Source organism: Nematolebias whitei, chromosome 9 (genome assembly GCF_014905685.2).
Source record: "Nematolebias whitei isolate Nwh7 chromosome 9, NemWhi1, whole genome shotgun sequence".
NCBI classification, from domain to species: Eukaryota; Metazoa; Chordata; class Actinopteri; order Cyprinodontiformes; family Rivulidae; genus Nematolebias; species Nematolebias whitei.
In genome coordinates this window covers 48,192,884-48,205,632 of record NC_056506.1, presented here as the reverse complement: position 1 = coordinate 48,205,632, position 12,749 = coordinate 48,192,884, and the positions used below count along the sequence as shown (strand labels likewise).

The 12,749-nt window shown below is 41.8% G+C and overlaps 1 protein-coding gene across 1 annotated transcript in view; it reads right to left on the bottom strand.

Annotated features, from left to right (window-relative positions):
- The window catches only part of LOC119414310 (receptor-type tyrosine-protein phosphatase N2), a 243,793-nt gene extending 234,510 nt beyond the window's left edge, over positions 1-9,283 (bottom strand). Inside the window, exons 1-2 of the mRNA XM_037681405.1 lie at positions 9,262-9,283; positions 8,605-8,655 (exon numbers count right to left, since the gene is read on the bottom strand). Coding sequence (XP_037537333.1) covers positions 8,605-8,655; positions 9,262-9,283 — 73 coding nt within the window. The remainder of the gene's footprint in view (positions 1-8,604; positions 8,656-9,261) is intronic.
- Between the last annotated feature and the right edge of the window lie 3,466 nt (positions 9,284-12,749).

Genomic DNA, 12,749 nt, shown 5'->3' with positions numbered 1-12,749 from the left:
ATAGATAGATAGATAGATAGATAGATAGATAGATAGATATGTATATTGGGCGGGTTTTTCTGTGATGGGGCGGTTTTTAACGGACTTTTGGGCTGGAAAACCTCGACTCTATCTGGCAACACTGTTGTCTTCATGTGTCCCAGTGATGGACTAGAGACCTGTCCAAGGTGTCCCCTACTTATCACACAGTGACCACTAGATAAACACCAGTGACCCCTGTGACCAAGAAATGAAGAAGCAGGTAAAGATAACGAATGGATGGATAGACACTGATTGACAACCTTAAATTAATTCAACATAGTAAATCAGCATTTAAATTGCCTCTTGTTTAAAATTTAGAAACCAAGAGATGTTTCAGACTTTTTATTTAGTTGATTTAGTCAAAAACACGAGTGTCTTCCCCTTTAGCCTCAGTCATTTTCATTCTAAATTAAAGTCAATCCCTGCATGTAGAATTTAAAGAGTAACAACCAACTGATGTTAAGATACTTGCTGCAAACCAAACCTTCATCTGAAACCTCTGACGGCATCTTTGGTTTCCAAGAACCACATCGTGAATTATCCTTCATGATTTTACTCGCGCATGTCAAATCTGCGTCATTTATCCTCGTTTGCTACCAGAGGGCCGTAACTCGGAGCTAAACCCATCTCACTGTGGATTATGGTGCAGATTAGATGAAGGATTCAGAGAAAACAGCCGTCGTTAGGATGGAGAGGAGATGTCCAGATCATTAAAGGTGGAGACTGAATATAGAGAAGATAAAAAAGGTTTTTTGCCACTTGTTCAAAGGGTTCAGGTGGTTTTTGTCTATTTTAGGAAAACCTTCCACGTAGTGTGGCTGTTTTTAGGATTTAGCTTTCGGAATGCTGAAAACACAGATTCACCTGATGAAAAGTTTAAACTCAAAAATATAAAAGTGTGACAACAACCTGCAGTGTTGTGCTACAGTTGGGACGCTGGCTGTAAGAAGAAACCTCGGTTTGCCTTAATGAACAGAATGAGGACATCTTAATGGACCCATTCCCTCAGGGGGGCAAGAAGCTCATCCTTTAAAGACCCGCACTCCACCAGATCGATTCTAACCAGCTTCATGTGGCAGATCCTCTGCTGCTCGGACAGGCTGGAAGGAAAAGGTTTTCTTCATGCGTCGCCGGCCGGCCGAGTTTCTGCGGCTGCTTTTTACAAATGTTGTAAGAAAGGAAAAGAAAAGTGACGTTGGTTTTATCTTGATTTTACCATCAACACAGTTTTTCACAGTTCTTTTCCTCAGTCCTGCCACGTCCACGTAGGCCTGTCACGATAACACATTTTGCTGGGCGATTAATTGTCTCAGAAATTATTGCGATAAACGATAATATTGTTTGAAATTTGATTAGTAATTATTGTCAAATTTAAGAATAATTGTTGGTTAATTTCTGTGTGGTGCATTTTTTGACCACTGGATGGCAGTATAAGACTGTTTAAACCAAAGGATGGATAGTGAGTGAGCAGCAGCGTGTCTCTAAGAAAAATAGGAGGGCGGCCCCTTGTGATGGGCTGTCTCTTGTAGTTGTTTGTCGGTTTTTAAAATGGCGGCTGCTCAATATGGTTTGAGCTCTTTAGCATTTGTCACACAAAGCTTTTAATAAAAATCAGTAAACAAGTTCGCAGCTTCTTTTTGCAGAGAAAAACAACTTTTCACACGAAGGCACAGGTTTCAACCGTGACTGTTGTAGCTTCGACAAGACGGAGGTTTTTCCCGAGGTCGGCCTGTTAGCTTAAAAACGTGATTTTGGACGGTTGAAGCGGAGAAAAGAGAAAGGGAGGGGTCAGTGAAGAGCACCGGAGTTGAGCCTTTTATCATCTTCAGTAGAAAGAGAGACACGAAGAAACGATGAAGCCGATGAATGAAAATGAGGTCGATCGTGTTCATTCATCATGCGATTAATTGATTTACTGTTTATCGCGACAGGCCTACGCCCACTCACACCTGTTCTGTTTCTCATCTCATCGTGCCTCGTGGAGATGAAGCCCCTCAGTTTCAGTAAGTTCTTCCTGTTACCATCTACTTTTGTTTGGTTTAAATAAAAGTTTTGGTTCTCTTTCTAAAGCTGCTTGTGCTGGTCTGCCCATCTTAATGTTTTATGGTCATTAACATGCATGTGAGCAAAGTGACTTGAATACAAAACTGTTCACAATGGTGGCACCTGGATAAAGCAAACACCTGAGTTGGTAAAAAATAAAGATTTTTGTACTATAAGCAGCCATTATGAAAGGCTTTGGATCAGACTGTGAAAAGGAGACGAGAGCAGACTCCAGAACGGAGAGCCCGTCAGGTCCCTGCAGACTCAGGACGTGTGTCAGGAGCTCCTTCCGAGACGTGGAGCGGTTTTAAACCTGAGAACTGCAGCAGATCAGAGTTCACACATCCAGTCAGTCAGGCGTCTTTCGCTTTGGACCTGAATCGGAGCTGCTCGTTTCTGGAGTCTGATCAATAAAGTCTTCAAAACAAGAATATGTCCTCCCGTTGTTTTAGAGCTGCGCCATCACAAAACTTCTCCCCATTATCTGTCAAACCAAACATCACCCCCATCCCCCAAACACCTCTCCTTTAATGAACCATTTCCGTGTATTTACTTAATAAAAACAAGCTTCACATAAAAATAAAAATAAATCAGAAAATGATCAGCGAACCGTCACGTTTTCAGCGCAGACAGCTCGTCCGAAGAGCTGCCGTGACATCCATGCAATTCATGCTTCAGAGCCAACAGGCCACAGATGGGTGATGAGCCAGAATCAAACCAGCTCCTCGCATGCCTGTTGCTACGGCAACCTCCACCACGGGGCTTTCTGTCCCTCGCAGCTAATCAAGACCGCGCAGGGTGGACGGGGGTGAAACAGAGCACCCGTTTGTCAAACTGGCACCTGTGTGGACCACGAAGACCGAGGTCCTCCTCTTGGTTCGAACAGTAAAATGTAACTTATCGTCCGTTTCTACAGGCTGCACAGTCCGTTCTACATTTACTCTCAGTCCAGGGAAGAGCGTTACATTTTCATGTTTAGAACTTTTAAAACCAGGAAATAAGAGCGATATACACTAAACGATCAGTATCACTTGCATTAAGGACAGCAGCTGTGTTGAGATTTATGTTGCATTTTCACATGAAATGATCTAAAGCAAACGAAAAGCACCGCACAGCCACATTTCCTCTCACACGTCGCAGCGGCAGCAAAAGACGATCAACGCTGAAAAGACGTGCGGTGAATGTGCCGTTATGGAGTTGGAGCAAAGGACCAACAACGCCTGAGGAGGCAACACTGACTCCTCCACAAACCAGAAGGAAGAAGACAAACTTACAGCTAAATGTGCAAAAACATAAATTATTACCATAAGTCCTGCGCATATATAATAAATGGTGATCTCTTAAGATAAATGGTGTTGAATTATTATTTTTATACATGGATGTTTCTGTTCAGTGCCCTGAGACGACTTCTGTTGTGACTTGGTGCTTTATAAATAAACTGAACTGAATTTAAACAGGAGATGCATGCACCAGTTACGTGCATGGGTGTGGAGGGGTATACCTTTGTTTGCAAACGATCCACAAGCGATACGCCGATGTCCCCCATCGCACAGGGATTAGAATAGAGAGGGTTTGCAGTTTTTGAGATTAGTGTCTTTTCTGGACTGGACTTGAACAGGGAACGGTGCAAGATATTCAAGAGGAGTTACACCTTGGAGAAAAGAGAGGTAGGTTTTTTGATTGTTGTTCTTTTTTTTTTTTTTTGCTTGCCTGAGGCAGAGCAGAGTGACAGGTCCTGGCGAGTGGAGGGAACAAATTTTATCCACCGCCAGGCACAACGGCAGAGCCAGGGGGTGGCCAATGGTGGCCTTCGCCATCATAGATTAATCTTCAGCCACCCCGTCATGTGAGGAAACGACACATTTAAAAACATAAAAATTAGAACATGTAGATTCCTCCAATGATAAGGGTATATATATATGGTGGTGGCCATCTTGGATTTTGACATAGCAACCCAGTTTCCTATAGAGACCTTTCTTATCCAGAGAAGTAGCATCAAACCAAACTGGATGTTGATACCACATTTACTTTTCAAGTTATCGTGCTCATAACTTCCACAGATGGATGAACAGACAGAGGGTGTTTCCAATTCCAATCTCTTCGCTCTACGACGGGAGACAAAAGCATCAACAGCTGGACATGAAGTGGATGATTTAGAGGAAGAAGAAATCGACCGGCGCATTCATCTACGTTTGGATGATTTATTAATTGCGGACCAAAAGGACAGAAAAACTCATTGGTGAGCAAAAAAAATTAATTGCTCAAAGTCCCAGTTTGAGCAGACAGTTGACCAGTCAGTGCATGTTTTTAGGTGATGGTGACCTTTGAGTGGGACGTTGTGGTGCAGCTGAAACTAAAATAAAGTACTGTTTGCCTACGCTCACGTGGAAAGCATGAACACAACCATGTTTCCAGCCTTGGACTGACTCATAAAACTCCAAACTGATTGGCCAAGTTGAGACGGCTCTGTCAGCTGCAGGTAAGATACTAACTGCTCAAACTTGTATCCAAAAATCAAAACATTCCTTAAAGCTCTGGAAAAACTGCACATGAATAAATAAAGTGGTCAGTCCCTGGTTTTACTCCCGACTGGAGAACAGAGCTCAGGTCCTCGGCGCTGCTGTGTAACCTGAGAGATCCTGAGCTGCCAATCAGCAGCGCAACAAAGTGGCATTGTCAGACACGCTGGGAGGAGAACAATGGAGGTGCACCCACCGCAGCTTCTCCACCTCCCCATGACAGATGCAGCCATCGGTGGAGCCTCACCTGACAGGAGCCTTTTTATTCCTCTGAAGTTCAGACTCAAAGCAAAGTCTGCATAAATTACTTTCATATAAACTCTTCAAATCATGCAAACACAAGCAAGGCTGAAATCTTTTTGGACCGATGACGATCAAGGATGAGATGAGGTTAGAGGACTCCTGCAGAAACCAAAGAGTCCAGGCACATTTAGGAACTAATCAAAGTTTTTGTCACGTAGAGTTTAATCTTAAAACCACTGCACACATTTTAGTAAAATGAACAGCAGCCGCTTGTTTTCCAGTTTTATCAATTCTAACATTTTAAAAGCTTTTTTAACAAACCACGAGGACAAAATGTTAGCTTTCCTCTTTAGTGTGTCCTTACCTGACTGTTCGAGCTGTTTAAAGGGGAGTTAGTGAATAAATGATCCACGACAGACACACGAGAAGCTGCTTTTATACTTCGCTCTACCGTGAGATGAATGAAAATACAAATAAAAATCCAAAATGGAGGCTTCTTTAGGCACAACATGACTGAAGATTCAACATGAGTCACTGAGGCAAAGTGAGCAATGGGGAGAAGACGGATTAAAAACAGTTTATTGATCACTTCACTGATCAATAAACTAATCTAAAGGAGGCAGAGGAAGTGCAGAAGGAAAGTGATGGTTACCTGAAAACAGGTGTGAAATAAACGGAAAGCAAAACTATTTCCAGTGTAACTGTCGGGTAAAATAAAGATTTCAAAGTAAAGCAGGAAGCAAAAAAAAAAAGTCTAGAATGGCAGTGTTTCAAAATAAAACGGACTAAACAGCAACTTGGACCAAGCTCTTTAACAGATCGGCGCTGGTTACCACAGTTAGTGTGACGGTTTCTAAAAGTTGTTTTGTAAAAGGTGACGGCCGGTAACAAAGTTTATAAACGTGGAAACAACGAAGCTTGGACGAACGTCTACAACTGATTAACTTCAGGTCAAGACTAGTGATGATGTCAGAAACCACACTAATGGTTCCACCTGAGTTGTTTTCCAAATGTCGTGGCTAAAGTGATGCGATAAAACTTAAGAGTGAGTCACAAGACGCACTCCGAGTGCAGCAGTTTGCAGTAATGACGTTGAAACACATGGAAGGCCGTGGGCGACGTGCATCCTTCAGACAAGCTACGGCTTTAGACGCAACAAGTCGACTTTGTCTCTTTGAGTCTGCTGAATTATTTCAGCGATGTGCAGTGAAGTAGCAACACTAAACGATGTGGGAGCAACAAAAAGCCGAGTGTAAGACAAGGTCAGCTGCAGCTGCAGCAGCCGCAGCGCAGACAGAAAGCCTGCCTGAGCTCGGATCAAAATTAAAATAAACCTTTTTGGAGGTTTTATCACTAAACAAGACACGTTTCTCCCGCCGCCCGTCTTCGTCAGAGGGAAACGCCTGATGAGGACACAGCTAAAAGGGCTAATAAACTCACAGCACCCGGCATTTGAAAAAAGCAAACACCGAGCCAGAATCAACCGAACCAACATATTCAGCTGATCTTTAGCATGGCGGAACGTTTTATAGTAAACTGATCCGATGCTTCTGAAGCATTCACACTGTTGTGATCCATTTTTCTTCCGTACATTTGTCAGAGTGAGTCTCGTCCCACAGTTTTCGATCTATTTCAACAAATCATAAATCAAAACGTTCAGCTCTTTCAGGAAAATCCTGCTATGACTTTGGGTATTGGTGCAACTTTAGCTTTTTGAAATTTTAGCCTTTTCGGACATTTTTTCTCATAGAAAATGAATTGAGCTCATTTTCCATCCTTCACATCTTTAGATCTGTTTACGACCGTTCACATTTTGTTCTGCTTCAGCTTCTTTCAGCTTCTTTCTGCAAATCTAAACTTTTTTCAGCTACTTTCAGCTGTTTTTTTCCAGCTCCTGATCTCATTTCAGATTTTTTTCTGCTAACTACAACATTTTTGTGCTGCTTCTAACTTTTTCTGCTAATTTCAGCTTATTCTTTTGCAAGTTTCAGCTTTTTCTACTATTTCAGTTACTATTTAGCTGTTTTATGCTAATTTTAGCTTTTTCAGCTAATACCACATTGTTTGCACTCATTTCAATTTTTTCAGCCTAATTCAGCAAAAATGTGTCCACTCCACTTCCGTCTTGTAATTTAAGCTTCTTTCTGCTGTTTTACCTACTTTTCAGCAGTTTTTTTGCTAATTTCAGCTTTTCAGATAATTTCCACTTTTTGTGTTCTTTCTGTTTTCATATGCTAATTTAAGCTTGCTCTAAAATTCCAGCTACTTGGTTGTAGCATTTGTTAGCTAATTTTAGCTTGGTAAAAATTTCTATTTTCAGCCTAAATAACTTCTTTCTGCTAATTTCAGCTTGTTATGCGCATTTCAGCTTTTATCTACTAGTTTCAGCTTTTTCTGCTATTTCAGCTATTTTTTAGTTGTTTTGTTTTACATTTAACTTTTTCAGCTAATTCCACATTTTTTCAGCTCATTTCAACTTCCTTCTGATAGTTTCAGCTTTTTTCTGCCTTTTCAACTACTTTTCAGCTATTTTTTGCTTATTTCAGCATTTTTAGCTAATTTCCTCTTTTTTTTGGTGCTAATTTCTTCTTAAACTTAATTCAGCAAACGTGTTTTTTCTGCTTTCTTATGCTAACTTAGGCTGGTTCTTTCATTTCAGCAGGTTTTCAGCTAATTTTAGCTGTTTTTCAGCAAGTTCTTCCGTAACAAGCATTCACACTGCATTTTCACAGGAAGTGCAGCTCCTCTAGTTTATCTTTAGTCGTTTCAGATCGGATGCTGCACGTTGATGAGGGAGTTCTGCTCTGCAGAGATCAGAACTTCCCAATAAAACCTGATGATTTGAAAACAGAAGAGAAACAGATTTAGGCCGCTTACAACATTTCACATATTTAAAACAAATGTCTTTCCCCCCGTTCTTCTTCAGAACAGCTTCGGTGTTTGATTTGAGGTTAGTCCTCGGCAGGAGTTCCTCGCTCGTGCTCCTTCAGAGACGCTGAGTGTGTCTAAATATAAATCCCCTTCCTCCAGAGGATACCACATCTGCACAAGAAACAGCCATTTAACTTTTCTGAGCTGCTTCTCAAGCAAACGTTCCTCAGACTGCCATCATTCATAAAGCTAAAATATAACGTTTGGACCATAGTGTTATATTTAACTTGTAGTTTAGATTTGTTTTGGTGATGCACTGCTGGGCAGAAGTCCAAAGGAACTCCTCAAAGATGCAAACGTCGTTGTAATAATTAAATTACTTTCCAAAATCAGCCCCCAGTCAAGATTTCAGTCTCAACAACATAATTTTATCATCATCGTTATATCACATCAAAGCTCTGGTAAATGTTCTGCACCATCAACAAGCTGTTGGTAAAACTCTGGTTGAACATTTTTAGCTCTTTGCAAACGTTTGAAGCTACATTAAGGCACTATGGACTGAAGCTTGAGTGCCTGGAGTCGTCGTCTTCGTTCAGACGACAGATTCAGGTTCTGCTCAAACGTTCTGTGGTTGTTCTCCTTCATTATTCCACAAGTGTTAAAGAAGGTTCCACTGAGAATAGAACGGCTCGGATTATAACACGAACGTTCTGCTCAGTAGTCGTTATTGTGGGGTTTAAAAAAAATATCTAAATAATGGTGATGTCTAAATGATTATAAAGTGTGAATCTGTGTTAGTTTTCCTGCTGAGCTGCACCCGTTAACCATCTGTAGGAGTCCAAACGTGGAGCTGCATTGTGTGTTGTGTAACTCGGTCGGTGTTTCACGTGTGGGCGAGACAGCTTACCGTTGACACACATCTCATAGGATGAGCACAGCTCGTTCTCAAACAGGCAACCTGACAAAAGAGGCATAAAAACAAACTGATATTAACAAGGACACTGACAAACACACTGTTCTCAGGTGAAAATCTGTCAAATATAAAACATTAAGACTGGATATGGTTTAAAAACACTGAGGTTTTAGAAAATCTCAGCATCTTCTGAGCCTCCTGAGTCATTTGTTGTCCACTGTCATGGAGCGGGGGTGGGGGGGGATACCCTCGATCCATCTGTGCATATTGTGAGCAGGAGAACATGAACGATAAGTGAGGAACTGACTTCATTTTGGTGTGTGGCTGTGTGAGAAAGGTTCCTTTAAAAAATTGGGTTGCCATGTCAGAATCCAAGATGGCTGCCATCATATATGTGAATATGTAAACCCATTGAGAACGATAACTTGGAAAATGAGCGAGATGCTGTCGTCCCTTTTAGTGTGCGGCTGCATCTAAGAGAAATCTAAGCGTTATCATCGCATGCATGATTAATCTATGGGAGCCGAGGCCACTATTTTACTAACTCCTACCGGCTTTAATGTCTTGTACCACAAACATTAAGGTTTACCTGCATTCTCTGTTTATTTCTAGTTCAGAAAAACACTCATCTCGAACATTAAAAGCGTTCACCGTTTAAATCCTTCAGCGACATCAGTGCACTACGTGCACAGTTTGCGTTTCACATGCTAAAGGTGAGCACTTCCTAAACATCTGTAACATCAGCACAGGAGGCTTTTGTGTTTCTTCAGATCTTCTAATAATTGTGACTTCACTGAGAAACAAGAACAATAATCTGAACTGATTTCAAACAAGACTGTTCTTCTAATGCAAAACTCCTCAAATTACGGGTTTTTTCATAGTTTATTTAAAGAAAAGTAACGATTGTGAACTAATCACATTTTGTTCTTCTACTTCCAGACTCCAGGATGAGACTAAATGTCTCACAGAGACATCGTGGCCTTGTTTTATTGCTACATCTGTCAGCCGAGGACAGTAAATGTTAACAGTTATCTTAAATTAACTTTGTGGTGAAGAAGGAGCAGGGCGATGCATCAAAGCAGCTCCTCCAGAGCTCCTCAGGGAGGCGAGAAGAGGCGGCCATATTTTATTCTCCTCCACTTACAGGAGATCTGGTGCCATCAGTCCTCCGCTGCACCCAAACAGAGAACGTTCTGGATCTGCTGAGGCTCTAAAGAGCTCTCTCGCACACACATTACAAGTGTCAGAGTTGATCTTTGTTGAGTAATTAGGACACGTTGTGGAAATATGTAAAACGTCAGGAGCCTGAAGGAGACGTGGGATCAAAGAAAATCTCAGAAAAGTATCTTTAAACGTTCATTTTTTTGTTGTTTTGTAACATAAAATGAACGTTGGACGAGAAATAAACTGCTCTGATCTCTTGTCATTCCACTTCTTATAAGAAATTATTTTATGAACCTTAAAATTTGCACATTTCGTGCATTTAAGAGCTAGTCCTGTTACGGTTTTTATTCTTGAACTTTGACATTAACACAGATTCACAGAGTGACTGTGGAAAATCGGAGCGGAGTTAACTCGTGCTGATCAAATTTTAAATTAAAAAACAATATATTGTGTTTAAATAAATAAAAAAATGAATGCTGATTTGGTGGAATAGATTATAAAATAAACATGTTTTGTATCTGATCTTTTGTAATTTTACTGGTTTTCATTTTAATCTTAGATCTTTTTGTTGTAAACAAGCTGCGGCTTCAAGAATTTTGTTCATTCATTCATTCATTCATTCATTCATTCATCACCGCTTGCTGCAGACAGGGAATACTATGTGCTTTCAAGGGCTGTGTGCATGTGTTCAGGTGTCTGTTAGCAAAATATCTCATGAACCACAGGACAGGATTTAATGAAGCTTTCAGGAAACAGTCGGATGTACAATTCAATCCAGTTCAAGATGGCCGCCACACTCAGCTGACCTTAGAAAACACCAAAGAGCTGCAACTGAGTCAACTTTACAGATCTCGTGCTAACATTTGGTGAGAGTCATGCACAACACGCACTCTGAGGGGGACATCTTCACCCAAACGGCTCCATCTTTATTCAGCACGGCAGGAGGCGGGCGATATGCATTCCTTCAAGAAATGCTGGACCTTTGATTTATTCATGTTTCCTGAAAAACCTTCACGGCCACAAAACAGAACGTGTCGCCTCAGATGTGTTCATGTTCATGACTGAGCGTTTGGGTTCTGTACAGCTTCACGTCTCTTTATCCCTGCAGCCTCTGTCTTCATGTCTCATGAGAAGCAAGCGTCAGTCTGAACAAAATACAACCTGGTTATACTGTAGGAAAGTTAGAACTGTATTTCTTTACAGATCGTGGCCTGCAGAGTTTAGAAACTAAATAAAAGTCGACCCCCAGCGTCACGCAGACAGAAGCCGTGAGGAGGTCACGTGACGACACAAAGCTTCCAGAGAAGATGGAGCCGTTTGTTTCAGCGTTCAGACGTCTGTCTAAACTGCATTCCCTCGCGTAAGGAATAAATAAATAACGCCACCAGGACTAACAAGCTTTGTGTCGGAGCAGGAAGAACTGAGACCTGCACAGTAATGGATGCTGTAACCATGGCGACCGTCGCTCTTCTCTCACTCAGGGATCAAAGCGTAGCGCTCTCGTCTCATTTATGGAGCCGAAGCTCCTGGTTTCATACAGCTGCTCATATTCACACCCGAGAGGTCTCAGCTGGGGTGGAGGGGGGGGGGGGGGGGGGTCAAACAACAGAACCGGGTGTGGAGAACCCATCAGACCCACACACATACAGCGATCTCTTTGGTTTCAATCGCACTTCTGCAAAAAAACACTGACTGTACCGACCTGCTTACTTTAAACAGCACCCGTCATCATTACCTGTCTGTTAGCAAAATATCTCATGGACCACTGGATAGATTTTAACAAAACTTGCAGGAAGTAAACATTGAATGTACATCTTGTTTATTTTTATTACTATTAATCTTTATTTAACCAGGCAAATGCCATGAGATCACAGATCTTTGTTGCAGAGGAGGTTCTGGTCCTGATGGCGGCCCAACATGCAGGTTTTTGGACTGTGGGAGGAGACCACAGTACCCGGTCAAAAACCCACGCAAACATGGGGAAAACATGCAAACTCCACACAGAAAGACCCCAGGTCCAAACCAGGGATTGAACCAAGGACCTTCTTGCTGTGAGGTAACAGTGCCAACCACAAAGCCACCGTGCTCCCCAAAATTGTCTACAACTGTTAACTTCTGGAGCCAGCCCAGTTCACAGCGGCCCCCACTTCTGATCAAGAATAGCCAACACAATGATGGCTATAAACTGTACAGATCTGAGGTCAAATTAATTTTGGTAGTAGCTGAGAGTCATTCACAGCGTATGCACTGAGCATGACATCTCACAATGCTGCACTTTATTTTGGAGATCTGAGCAGAACAGCTTCAACTCTGTAGTTTCTCATAAAATAAAAGATTTTAATGTAAAACTCGGACATGGTGGCTGGTGACAGAAGCCTTCAATGGTCTCCTGTCACAGAACGAAGATGAGGAATTAGAAATAACCTCCATCCATCCCTCCTTCTTTCCCTTTGTCTGTCCGTCTATTCATTAACGTTGTGAACACGATAACTTGAAAATTAAGTGAAATACCAACTTCCATTCTGGTGTGTGGCTGCACATATAAGTTGGGTGGCCAAGTCAAAATCCAAGATGGCCACCAACATGTACAGTAGTCCCTGACTACTTCGCGATTTGTTTTTCACGGACTCGCTCTATCGCGGTTTTTCAAAATAAGATTGTACATGACACACAATTGGCTGATTGATGGATGAGCTGCACAATCGGCATAACATTTTATTTAAAATTAATTATTTTAAATTATCTAGCACCTCCTGCACCTTTGAACAACCCATACTGTAGGATCAGCTTCCGCCTGCAGCTGATCAGCTGTTCTCTGTGCAGAGCAGAGAAGTGGGCGTGGCCGAGACCGCTTGCTGATGACTGAGTGCAGCCAGGAGCAGGGACATGAAATCATGATACTCTGTGCTCTTTTAGAGCGTTTAGAGTTTATAAGCTTTGCTTAGAATATTGCAAGAGTGTGGAAAGGTTTTAAA